The sequence below is a fragment of the Camelina sativa genome, chromosome 6 (assembly GCF_030686135.1).
Source record: "Camelina sativa cultivar CO46 ecotype springtype chromosome 6, ASM3068613v1".
NCBI classification, from domain to species: Eukaryota; Viridiplantae; Streptophyta; class Magnoliopsida; order Brassicales; family Brassicaceae; genus Camelina; species Camelina sativa.
Genome location: NC_141885.1, coordinates 6,817,234 through 6,830,780, shown reverse-complemented (window position 1 = coordinate 6,830,780; position 13,547 = coordinate 6,817,234). Strand labels below are relative to the sequence as shown.

Genomic DNA, 13,547 nt, shown 5'->3' with positions numbered 1-13,547 from the left:
AAAATTGAAAAACATACGTTGTAAATTATAAGTGAATAATTTATGTCAAATTCTTGGGGGAAGGGGGGGTGTACCTAGTATATGTAAGTATGGATTGAGAGGAATGCTTTAAGCCGTAAAGAGATCTAGAGAAGTGATAAAGAATCATATGCAGTGGTCACAAGGGCCTAAGGTGAGTTTAACTTATAAAAGAAATGTGGCTTGTTATATGAATAAAATAAAATAAAAATAATAATGTTAATTCAAGCAATACAATATAATGATAATATAAAACATACAATATCGGAACTCTATACCTCAAAATAGTTATTTCTTTTTTCGATTTTATTCCAAACATTTTTTTTATCCATTTTACTCGTCGAGTTCATGCTATTATGTTTGGCCGGCGCAATAGATTCTACTGCTTAAAGCAAAAAAAAATTTGAACCTATTAAAAAACAAAATAAAAAAAACCCATAAATAACTTAGCCAAGGATCAAACTGGAAACATATAGGTGTGCTAAACCAATGTTGACCACTACACTACAGCACACTTTTGGAAAATGATGCCCTTAACATTTATATATTTTTTTGATGCTTAAAGCACCAGCTTCGTGAGCTTTAGCCACGGGTCGGGCCTGCTATGTACTACTTCATTTTCTTTTCTTTAACAAAAAATAAATAAATTATATTTTATTAAGTTTTCAGCAAAATTACGTTTTAAAAACATGAAAACGCAAAAAAAAACATTCAGGTTCACGATTTTTTAAAACAAAGTGTCCGAAGACATTCATCAAATCAGATATGTGACTTTAGTTAAGGGAAAAAATGTGCTTGCTTGTAACATCCGCAAACCGGAATCCCGGTTTAGGATATGCATCGGTCGATGCTGGTGGTGCATCGGTCGATGCTGGTGGTGCATCGGTCGATGCTGGTGGTGTTTTCTGTGTTTTGACTTAAGTTAAACGCTGCGTTTTGGGCAAAAGGAAAAGGAAAACCCTTAAATCAATTATTTTGTCTCATTAGTCAACTTTGGCCGCTTTTGAGAGAAACAAAAGAGAGAAAGAGTGTTCTTGGTGTTCTTGGTGAGTTTTGGGAGATTGGAGGCGTTTCTATAGAGATCTGTAGCGGAGATCATTGTAGGAGCTTCCTAGGAGCGTGTTCTTGCTTGTTTGTGGTTCAGAATCTTCTGTGGCAAAGGTAAGTGCATGACCATGGCTTATCTAAGCTGGAGTTTCTCTGATCTGTTTGATTATGTGTTGTTTGGCTTGTTAGAACGTTGGTTAGGTTTGTGTGAGGCTTTCTTGTGGCTTGGGATCGAGTCTTGTGGTTACAGGAACGAAGATCCGCCGAGAAGCTTCGGGGAAAACGATGCTTGGAATGTGCATCGGTCGATGCACTTTGTGCGTCGGTCAATGCAAGTGCGAGGACAGCGCGGTTTGACCTAAGAGCATTGGTCGGTGCCATTTGGAGGCGTCGGTCGGTGCAATTAGGGTTTTCGCGTGATGTCGAGCATGTGTCGGTCGATTCAGTCCCCAGGTGGTGTCGGTCGATGCAAGCCTTGTGTCGGCCGATGCATAGTCTGGTTTGTTTGTGGATTGTTGTTTGATGGTTAGAGTATCTCTATTGCTTGTGTGTATAACCCAGTAGATGGGAGTATTGCCTTATTGAGTGTTTATAAAATACTCATGCATTGCAATTTGTGTTTGTGATGCAGGTAAAGACAAAGTGTGATCGTGGAATCAAGGCAATGAAGAGGAGGATGTTCTAGGGACTCGATTGGAAGTTGTCTGGCATTGCTAGGTTGCTAGAGTTGGCTCATTAGAAACATTGCTAGGTTGTTGGTTTCATGTTTCTCATGATTGGTTATTGGATTATTGTTATATTTGATCAATGGTTATTATTTATTGGATTTTTATTGGTATTGGTTATTTCGTTGTTGGTTGTGATTATGGTTAGGTGGCTAGTGGGTATGGAACCACTAGTTGTAGTTATTATTATCATTATTATTATTTATTATTTTAAAAAAAAACGGGTCAGGTCGTTTCACTCACTCTTCACTTTGTTAGTAACGGTGAATTGTCTACACAACTGTTCCTAATCCTTGTGTGCTCTAATCCTCCGTTGTGGAGTGTCATGGTCACCTATTCTTCTCCTGTCATTTTTCTTCTGCAATTTGGACGAGCTTTGTCTCTCATCCTGGATTACCCAGCAACACAATCCACCTCAGCGTCAAGCCATTGTTGTCTTTAAATTGCTTCTCAGCCTCCTCTCTAAACTGCGACCTACCACATTTGGAAGGAACGAAACGCTACGATTTCCACTGGCCACATTTTATATGGCCTTGAGCGAAAGCCTTACCACGGGCCACGGCTATGAAATGAATTAAAGTCATACTAGTCAATCAATCCTTTAAAAATAAAATCTATGGCATTTGAGCAAAAAGGCCTCTCTTTACAACAACTTTTGAATGTCTCTACCAATCATCTTCTATGTTTTCTTTACTAATTAAATGAGGCTATTTGAACAAACTTATGGGTTTGTGATAACGACCTCTCATCGTCATCGTCTCTATACTTTCAGGATTTGACTTTTGAGTTTTGCTTCTATGTTTCAATCCTAAAATAAATGATACCTCATCATTTGTTGTGACATCTCATAGCTATTAGTTTTGGTTCTTACTCAACTATTTTCAATTACCGTGAAAAACACTCAACAGAAAACAATAATTAAAGAAAGATTCCCTAATTCGTAAGCGATCTCATATGTCATATCCTTGCTTTTCAAGTTTTTGCTACAAGACGAACTCATGCTTTGTGTGCTTCATTTTTCTGCTTGAAATCCTGAAAACATTTTTCTTTTCCTACCTTTACAAAAAAAAAAAAAAAAAAAAAAAAAAAAAAACATGCTTCCATAAAATGAAACATTTCAAGAATTCAACTAGAGATCAGGACATATTCAAATATCTTAAGATTTTGGGGTATCTGGATACCGATCTATAACTTATGAATTTATAGATTTTATTTCTCACACTAAAAATTTGGATATCTTGATCCATATTAGGATCTTTTTAAAAAAGAAATTTAATTGAACGTCAATACAATATATTTTATTTTAAAACAAATTTTGATAATATTTTTAAAAACAAATTTGGATATATATCTATAAAGTTAGTTTTTCTCTCTTCCCATTCTGTTACCTAAGCATTCATCCACCTAAGCAACATTATATTTTTTACTTTAAAATAAACTTAAAATATTCATATATTGCATATTTATGTTATTTATAATTAATAGAAAGTTTAAATAAATAAAATAAATTAATTATGTAAAATAAATGAAATGTTAAAATAAAAAAAATATCATAAATTAAGAATATAATTCAAATTTTCTTTTAACTGATCATAGTTTGAAAATTTTAAATGTTTTAATGAGTTTTAGAATGAAAGTAAATTTAAAATTTATGTAAAACAAAATTTATGTAATTATATTTATAAAATTTTAAACAGGAAAAATAAAGTAGAAAGTGAAATATTAGTTTATAACATGATCAAAAAGAAAAAAAAATTGATATTTCATAAATTGAATCAAATACTTTTTATAAAAATTTGTGTATTGAAAGATAGTAATTAAAAAGAAAATAGTTATAATATGTCTTGAAAATCACTTTACAATATTTGTTTTGAAAAAAAAATAGATGCCAAAAGTCAACGACTATATCGTAGATAATGACTAAATAATTGTAGTTAATAGTGTTTATATAGATTTTGCTCAAAAATTTCTATAGATAGAAAATAATTTTAAATTAAAATTTCGCCCAACCTACGGGTATAAAATCTAGTTCTTTATAATTTCAAGTTCTTATACTGAAGTTTAGGTTTTTCTATTTCAGATTTTAAGTTGTATTCACAGCTAAAAAGAGAATGATCCACTCATTTTAAACAACTCATATATATGAGTAGATCGAGTTTGTGCATCCATTGTGGCATTGTATGGCTTATTATGGGTGAGCATTGTCTTCGAGGTTAATACTTATATACCAATATATAAAGATCTTTAAAGATCTTTAAGAATTAAATATATGTTCTCGACTTTGCCCTAAGTTCTATGACTAACTAAAAGACATAAGTTGTGCTTAATATACCAGAGATATGTGATAAGTGAAAAATTTACTAGTGAGTGATAAGCACTTATGGTGTTGCCCTTTGTGTTCATAGTTGAGAGTTTATCCTTTTTATCCACAAGGGAACTAGCAATGATAGGAAACCGTTTAGAATTAATGAGCAATTATGTTAATAATATAAAAAGTAAAACAAATGCAGTGAGCGTTGATTGAACACGTGACCTTCAGATCTTCAGTCTGACCCTCTCCCAAGTCCCAACTGAGCTATCCCCGCTTGGTATTTGTTTACGTTTTTCTTATAAAAGATGATGGGCATCTCTCAATCCATGACACATAATCATCATTTTTGATATTAAATTAAACTATTCAATATTGAAAAATATTCAGTATTGCTACTAATTTTTCTTTTTTATTGAAAATTATTAAATCAAAATTACTCAATATAAATACTTTTTGAATTCTCCAAATCGTTTATTTAATAGTTTAATCTTCGTACTAAATATATTATAGAGATTCATAAAATGCTAATAGAGTGACTGATAAACATTTTGAAAACTACATAAAACATCGTTTAAATATTTCAAAAAATACATAAAATGACAAAACATTTTCTCTCCTTGATTATATTTTATTAAAATGATTATTTAGAATTTCTTTTAAAATTATCTAAACATATATGTTCACACTATATTTACCTAACACATAATATTAACAAAATAGGGTAAATAATATTTTTTGTGTTAATTTTAAGGCCATGAAATATTAAGCATGGAGAAAAAAATATGAAAGATACATGGGAATAGTTCATTTGAATTTTGGTTTCGATATATTTTTGTACAAAATAATAAGAAAATAATCATCAGACACAAATATAATAAAATTTATACATATCTAATTATATAAAGTTGGGTTTTGAAAGTTAGTCATTAACAAGATTTTGACATATGTCAAATTACCAATATCAGATTTTGACATATATAAAAGTTAATATTTAATAGGAGAAATTTGATTACAACACAACAAAAATAAAATATTTTGTTTTAAAAAATACTAATCATGTAAAAAAAATAATTATCAAAAACTACAGAAATTTATAAAAAAATACAAAGTTTTTTAAAATAATTATAAGGAGATTATATATATAAATATATATATATATATATATATTTCATAAAATTCGAAATTATAATATTATTTACTTGTTTTTAATTTGAAGTTATTAATTCTACAAAATAGAAAAAGGGATTAAAGAAAATATACAATTAAATATTAATATTAAATTTTGTAAATAGTCACTTCAATATAAAAATAGACCGTCTCATCTTTTAATAATTTATCAAAAACACTGCTTTCAACTTCTTTTAATCGGGAATGTTTTTTCAAAATGGGAAGGTAATTTTTTCATATTTCTTTTAAACCAAAATTTTCTCCTACTTTCTCCTTTTTCAGTTTGGAATAGGTAAGATTAATATGTTGATCCCAAAAAGATTAATATATGCGTCTTCTTTTCTTAATACTGTATTTTATTTTATTTATATTTTCATCTTTGATTTATTTGAAATTCATATATTACCATACTTATAATTTTGTATTTTTTATTTAATTATGTCAAATTAATTTTTTTCTAATTTCTCAACCTTGATTGGTTGGTCATAAACCCTTCTTTTTTTTGCAAACTTAATTGTTACCATTATTCATTCAATCCCAAAGGGAGATAACAAATAGAAGTTCATCAACCTAATGGATGAATAAAATTGGCTAATCAAACTCAAGCTTACAACAAACATAGACAGATAGACTGGAAAAACATAAATCGCTGTTGATAGTTCCATGGAGCTTAAAGACTGTGACATCCTGGTTTGCGGAAAGATTTAAAAGAATTGATTTGGCTACATATGTCACCAAAATGCACTTATTTTTTCGGTCAAGGATCCTCAAGGAACTTCATTATGGGTGGCCTTCCTGGAAGTGATTGTTGAAACTGTGCGAATGAGGACAAAACACAGGAAAAGATCATTTGTTGATTTGTAAGGTCGGTAAAGAAGTTTTTAAAGTCTCCCAAACATAACAAACCGGCCATCGAATATGGGCGGATCCACAGGTCGGGAATAGATGTAGGGTCCACTTTCCTAAGTGAGCCCATGAACTGAGAATGGATACGAGTTCACTAAGCAAGATGGCGGTTGAGGCGTTACAGAGACAGAGGTTACATCATGGTGTGTTAAAGACACTTCCACGAATACATTGGAAAACTTAACATTAGTTACAATTAAAATATTTTGTGACGTTAGAAAAAAGTTTTTACTTTCATTGGTTGTCGGAGCAAGCCATTTTGAGATAGCAAAAAGACATGAACTTGTTCTTTTCACACAGGAGGAGGGCAAAGCCGAGGATCTTTCTATGGTGGAGAAGGTTGAATACAAGGTTATCTCCCCAAGGAAGAAAGGTGGAGGAGGTTGGATGCAAGATTATCTCCCCAAGGGAGGAAGGCAGAGCTAAAGTTTTCTCTATGGTGGTCATACATCATTGTGATGATACATCATTGATTAGTATATTATGTAATATATTTTTTAATCAAAATGTTTTATGAGCCATCAATTTTAGTAACTAAAAAACTATACAGAAGTGAAAGTAAAATAGTTGGCTTAATATGTTCATATAGACATTTTCTAGGTGGTGATAAAGAATATATTTTTAGCATAAAGTATATTTAGGTGTAAAAAAATATACTTTTAATAATAACATACATAAAAGATTTGTAAATGAAGTATATTTTCATGTACACCTAAATATACAGTATATTATAACAAAAATAAAATTTATAAATAACGTACAACAAATTTTAATATATTTTTATTAAATTTAATTTAATTTATAGAACTTTAAACCCGCACATCGGGCGGGTCCTCATCTAGTAAAATATAAGAAACACATATATTTAGTTGACAAAAAAAACACATATATTTACAACTAAAATTATACAAGTAAGAATTCATATTATTTATAAAAAATAAGTAATACTATATGAATTAAATTCAGATATTCATTTGTAATATATGAGATGAGGAGATTTTTTTCCTATAATATGATACAAAAATATGCATAAACACAATCCTCCCAACATATGTGTGGATAGTAGTGTTCCCATGGGTCTCTTTGATGAAGAGGCGGTTTAAGCAACTTGGTTGTCGATCTCATTTGTTGCTCTTCTAATCTTTCGTATCAATTATTACAACATGGAAGTGTTTCCTATCTATATCCCTAATCGTAACGAGGATGATTTAGTTTTGTATAAATATATCTATTTTTGTTTATATTTGTAACTATATATTAAAAATATACTATAACATATATAAAGTGGTCGTGTATCCAGTTTTCTCTCATAAGTACGTAATTTTATTGATCTGAACATTCCAAATATTCTATTATTGAAAACTCAAATAATTATATCACTTCTAGTTTCAAAATTCGTGATTTTTTGGTTCAATGTAATATGTTGTCTTAAAAAATATATATATATGTAGTCTTGAGCATACAAATATTCGGAATTGTCTTGGTTCGATATGAATATTTTTTTTTTTAATCTTTTTGACTCAAGTTTAGTATAATAGTATCCATTCAATATTTCTTAAGTTCGGTTCGATTTCTCTTGGTTGTTCGTGTTTTTGGATCATGAACGAGGAACCAATCTCAAACCAAACTATTTTTTGGTATTTTTTCTCTCAATTCTAACATGAAAGTTTCAGATTTTTTTTTTGGATATCTCATGTATTTTATGGATATTTTCGGTTCAGTCTTGGTTTTGATATTTGGGAATTTAAAAGATTTTCGGTTTTCCGTTTCGGGTATTTAGATATAATTTCTTTTTGGTATATTTTAGTTATTCGGCCTAAAATAAGTTAATAAGCAGTACTTTTACTTATATAAATGTATTAGAATTAGGGTATATCAAATATTTATTCGGTTTGGTACGATTACGTTTCAGTTTTTAAGTTTAATCTTCATTCGATTTTTACATCAGTTTTCTATTCGATTTGGTTATTGTATCTGCCTTGTACAATACATTTATTTAAGGAAATGCCATTTTCAATTAAACTTCTTCTAAAATGTTAGAGCAATCCCATTGCACATACTCATGGGATGTCTTTTATTTTTTTATTATTTAAGTGAATGAAAAATAATGTTTTAATTGTGAATTATGAGAGAACTGTGTCTCTGCGCCCATCCTTTTACATACTCAGAGACACGCGACGTGTCACTTATCTAATGGTTAAGATTTATTTTGGTTTTATTTTGGTTTTTTTCTTTCTCTTTTATTCATTTGCTTCCGTCTCTCTCTATCGAAACCATCGAAACAACGAAGAATCATGAATCGATTTATCAAAATCGACAAAAACAAAACGATCGAAGTTCTGATCAGTTTCCAGAAAAATTAGATCTCGCCTCGTCGTCTTCTTCTTCCTCGAAACTTCCAATTTGGTGTGGAACTCCTCCTCTCTCGTTCTCTCTCGGCGTCTCTGTGTCTTGTTGCTGAATGAGCAAGCTCCAGCGTGAGTTAAATCTATTAATTGCCTTCTTCTATTTGGAATTGCATCAGAGTGTGAGTTAATTTGAAGTATAGTTAACTAGTGAATTCAAAAAAAAAAAATCTTCTTGCGTGTGTCTGTGTTGATGATTGTTGTTGTTCACAGTGAAGTTGTGTTATGTGAGTGTAATCAAACCCGAATTTGCCAATACGAAGAGTGGGAAGAGCATAGTTAACCCGATGTGTTATGTGAGTGTTATGTGTTGTGTCTTGTTTATGAATCAAAGTGCTGCAACGTTTAGACTTGAGAGTTGAGCTTAACACAATGAGAAGAGGAGGAAGAAGAGAAGATGCAGAGCTTAACATAGGAATCAAACCGTTGAATCCAACCACAGGCTTTCTAACTGTAAAAGCATTTTCACTCTGTGTGGTTCTGATTTAACTCTGTGTGGTTCTGTTATATGTGGTTGATGTTACAGGAATTTAACATTGAGAAGTTGCAGCTAGTTGAAGCAGAGAAGAAGATTAAACAAGAGCATGAGAAGAAGGAGAAACAGGTCGATGTCAGAAAGAAGATGTGAGCTCTCATCAACATCTCTTTTGTTTGTATTGTATCTGAGAATTATGTGTTCCTCTTTTCTTTCTTTAGATCTATCTTTGTTTCTTTAAGAAAGATAGATAGAGTGTGGTTATGTCTTGATTTTAGGCCATGGCTAATTGTACGTGTTTGCTTTGTTCTTGCTCGTTTTGTAACAGTGATTACTTAATGCAACTGAATGCGTCGAGGATCAAGGTTCTACAAGCTCAAGATGACATTGTTAATTACAAACGATTGATGATGATCAGAGGGATGAGATCACCTTGAAATTATACAATGGTTTGAATTGTTGAAACTTGTTTTGGTTTGTGATTGTTGTGCAATGAGAGGATGTTTGAGAGTTAGATGGAAAATGGTTTTGGTTTGTTTGATTGTTGTTTGTAAAACAAGTTCTCTGATTTTTTAAAAAAAATTGACACCCAAGAATGACTAATGGGAGGACAAAAAATAAAAACAAAGATGTGAAGATCTAAACTTAAATTAATATTATTTTTAATATTATTAAAAGTTAAAGACATTAATTTGAGGATGTGCAATGGGTTTGCTCTTATAGGTCCCACTTTGATTTATTGAAAATGACACATGTCTTTCTTATATTTCTTTCTCAATTATCTCTCTTCTATTTTTATCTTCTCGATCTCTCATCTCTCTTCTCTCTCACCTCTCTTTCTTTTTCTCTCCTCTTTCTTTCTTCAAACTAAAGAAATTTTTCAAAAACACGACTTCAATCTAACCCGCAACGTGTTTTGTTTCGTTCTGGAGATGCTCCCCTCAAGGCTGAGTATAATATTTTCTTAATTTTGAGTTTCTTCTATTTGTTTCCTTCTCCATACAATTTTAGTGTATCAGATCTGATATCTCACCCAAATTTTTTCCGATGGACCAGATCCGGTGGACTAAATATGCTTTCCTCAAAGCAGAGTATGATATTTCTCAATAAGATCGGTACATGCGTCAGCAGATCTTAGGGTGGAGGAAATTGTTTCATGTTATTGATGGACATGTATCACCAACCAAGTGGACATAGTCCACTAATGGTCTACTAAGAGACCAGAGGACATAATTGGGGTGGACAAGTGTTGTCAACCAAACGGATTTGGTCTACTAAGAAGACCGAAAGACATAATGTGGTGGACAAAAACCTGTTCGGACGTTAAATCTGGTCTACTGGAGGCACAATAAGATCGGTAGATGCGTCACCAGACGTGTAGGTGAACAAATAGAGTCCAACCAAGTGCAACTTGTCCACTTAAGAAATCGAAGGACAAATTTAGGTGGACTAAATCTTATTGGGCGTTGAATCTAGTCTACCAAAAAATCGAAACTCTTGCCATTATTCTAATTTTTTTTCAAAAATTTTCTTTAATTCAAGTGTAAAAGTATCTTTTTACTCTTAAGAAAAATTGAAAGTGACATTTCTTATAATTTTAATTTGAAAAAAGTGGCATTTTTCACTTCCTTATTTTTTCAGTTTAATTTGCTTTCGATTTGTACATTCAAACTGGTTTAATTTTCTGGCCAGCACTAGGAATTTGGGTCAAATAATTATTTTTTCCACTCGTAGACTCGTGCATGACAGACGAAATCTAACTATGACCAGACAGTACAACAACCGCGTACGGCACTTAAACACAAGGGTTATCATCGTCATTTACACCGTATTCACTCGTTTCTTTGAAAAAAAATAAAAATAATAAATAATAATAATGCCAGATGTAAACTGCAATCAAAGTATCAACACTGTGCTCCCACCACCACCACCGAACCTACAGGTTTCTTAAGTCTCTCTCTCTGGTCGGTCAGGGGCAAAATCGGAAATCCCAAAATTCTTATAAAACGTAACATTGCTTCTTCGTCTTGCTTCCAATATATACATTACATCCTCACAACACCATTTCCACTCGCTAATTTGTGTCTGAAGGGAAAAAAAAATTTCGTCAGCTGTGTAAAAAATCTCCAGCAGAGGTAATGATTATAATCATAAACATCACTCTAATGCAAATTTCGTTTCTCTTAATACATTTTTTTCGCTAATTCACCGTTTCATTATATATGTCTCCTGATCCCTGCTTTGTGAATCGTCAATCTCAGATCCAAAACCAATAGATCCGTCGTGATTAGATCGTTAATGATGTGTTGCTTTCATATACGAAGTATTCGATTTCATTGTTTAGTAGTTATGTTTTCATTTAAGATCTGACTCTGTTTTTTTTTGTTTGTAAAAGATCGATCTTTTTGAAAATTTTGGTCCGTGTCTCTTTCGTTCCTTCTCAATTCTGGATCCCGAAATTGGAACAAAAGTTTTCTCCAATTGTGTGAATTAATATTTGCCTATTTTGAAAAAAGGATCCACCTTTTTTAGCTGATCCTCTGTTTTGGTTTTGATTATAAAGTTATTGACTTTGTGAAAATTTGATTTATAAGCAGAAAATGGTGAAGATTTGTTGTATTGGAGCTGGGTATGTTGGTGGACCGACAATGGCAGTGATTGCACTGAAATGTCCAGACATTGAAGTAGCTGTTGTGGATATCTCCGTGCCGCGTATCAACGCTTGGAACAGTGACCAGCTTCCGATTTACGAGCCTGGTCTCGACGATGTTGTGAAGCAGTGCCGTGGCAAGAACCTCTTCTTCAGCACTGATGTTGAGAAACATGTCAGGGAAGCTGATATTGTGTTTGTTTCTGTTAACACACCCACTAAAACCAGAGGTCTTGGTGCTGGTAAAGCCGCTGATCTTACCTACTGGGAGAGCGCTGCGCGTATGATCGCTGATGTTTCGGTGTCTGATAAGATTGTGGTTGAGAAGTCGACTGTTCCTGTTAAAACAGCTGAAGCTATTGAGAAGATTTTGACACATAACAGCAAAGGGATCAAGTTTCAGATTCTTTCGAACCCGGAGTTTTTAGCTGAAGGAACCGCGATTAAGGATCTTTTTAACCCTGACCGTGTTCTCATCGGAGGACGGGAAACTCCAGAAGGGTTTAAAGCGGTTCAGACGCTCAAGGATGTGTATGCACATTGGGTTCCTGAAGGTCAAATCATAACTACTAATCTTTGGTCTGCTGAGCTTTCAAAGCTTGCGGCAAACGCTTTCTTGGCTCAACGGATTTCATCTGTCAATGCTATGTCTGCTCTATGTGAAGCCACTGGTGCTGATGTCACGCAAGTGTCTTACGCGGTTGGTACTGATTCGAGGATCGGTCCCAAGTTCTTGAACTCGAGTGTTGGATTCGGGGGTTCGTGTTTCCAGAAGGACATTCTGAATCTTGTTTACATCTGTGAGTGCAATGGACTCCCTGAAGTGGCGGAGTACTGGAAGCAAGTCATCAAGATCAATGACTACCAGAAGAGCAGGTTCGTGAACCGTGTTGTTTCCTCCATGTTCAACTCTGTATCGAACAAGAAGATTGCGGTTCTTGGTTTTGCGTTCAAGAAAGATACTGGTGACACGAGGGAGACTCCAGCCATCGATGTGTGCAAGGGTCTTTTAGAAGACAAAGCAAGGTTAAGCATCTACGACCCGCAGGTGACTGAGGAGCAGATCCAGAGGGATTTATCCATGAACAAGTTTGACTGGGACCATCCTCTTCATTTGCAGCCAATGAGCCCAACCACAGTGAAACAAGTGAGCGTTACTTGGGACGCATACGAGGCAACCAAAGACGCACACGGTATCTGCATCATGACCGAGTGGGATGAGTTCAAGAACTTGGATTTCCAAAAGATCTTTGACAACATGCAGAAACCGGCTTTCGTATTTGATGGAAGGAACATTATGAATCTACAAAAGCTAAGGGATATTGGTTTCATTGTTTACTCCATCGGTAAGCCCTTAGACGCATGGCTCAAGGACATGCCTGCCGTTGCCTAAGTAAGAGGAAAGGGAAAGTCCATTGCTGATTCTTTTTACCTTATATTTCATCATTTGTGCTTTTTGTTTGTGATAATTGTTGAGTCTTTAAGACTTGTTACATTTTCTTACTATCTGTTTGTTATGTAAGCTCTCTTATTACCATTCTTCTGGTGTGTTTCTTTTCCTTTGGTATAATTTTTGATATTCGACGATGTCGTTTCAATTTTGTTGTTTACTTAGAAAACTAAAATAAATATTTGTTCTTATTGGAGTAAATGGGTTTGTAGTTAACCGTTGGAAGTGTTGACACTTCAATGAGTTTTGTCTGGAAAAAGTTTTAAGACTCAGAAGAATCTTTGCACATTGTTCATGGAGAATCAACATGATCTCTCATTACTCTCGGTTTAGGAACCAAACGCATCTAAAACAAGTTTCCAGGTTGGAGATTCTCAACGTCACACCTAACGA

At 33.1% G+C, this 13,547-nt stretch overlaps 1 protein-coding gene and 2 long non-coding RNA genes across 4 annotated transcripts; all 3 read left to right on the top strand.

Moving 5' to 3' along the window:
* Nucleotides 1-8,430: 8,430 nt before the first annotated feature.
* On the top strand, nt 8,431-9,682 carry LOC104790577 (uncharacterized). Its single transcript, XR_768708.3, has 3 exons — nt 8,431-8,651; nt 9,106-9,203; nt 9,383-9,682. It is a non-coding gene; the product is annotated as an uncharacterized LOC104790577 (long non-coding RNA).
* A 182-nt stretch (nt 9,683-9,864) lies between these two features.
* LOC147942356 (uncharacterized) lies at nt 9,865-10,639 on the top strand. Its single transcript, XR_015558987.1, has 2 exons — nt 9,865-10,005; nt 10,111-10,639. It is a non-coding gene; the product is annotated as an uncharacterized LOC147942356 (long non-coding RNA).
* Nucleotides 10,640-10,939: 300 nt separating this feature from the next.
* Nucleotides 10,940-13,355, top strand: LOC104790576 (UDP-glucose 6-dehydrogenase 2). Of its 2 annotated transcripts, none has more exons than XM_010516350.3 (2): nt 10,940-11,189; nt 11,652-13,355. In XM_010516350.3, the coding sequence occupies exon 2, from the start codon at nt 11,655-11,657 to the stop codon at nt 13,095-13,097; it is 1,443 nt and encodes a 480-aa protein (XP_010514652.2). In that variant the 5' UTR covers nt 10,940-11,189; nt 11,652-11,654; the 3' UTR covers nt 13,098-13,355. The 2 variants fall into 2 exon arrangements, with proteins under 2 accessions (XP_010514652.2, XP_010514653.2); XM_010516351.3 differs by having other exon boundaries at nt 10,949-11,189; nt 11,649-13,355.
* Nucleotides 13,356-13,547: the final 192 nt, after the last annotated feature.

What these genes read in the sequence shown, in the direction of transcription:
- LOC104790576 (XM_010516350.3), top strand. Translation starts at nt 11,655, where the DNA reads ATGGTGAAGATTTGTTGTATTGGAGCTGGGTATGTTGGTGGACCGACA.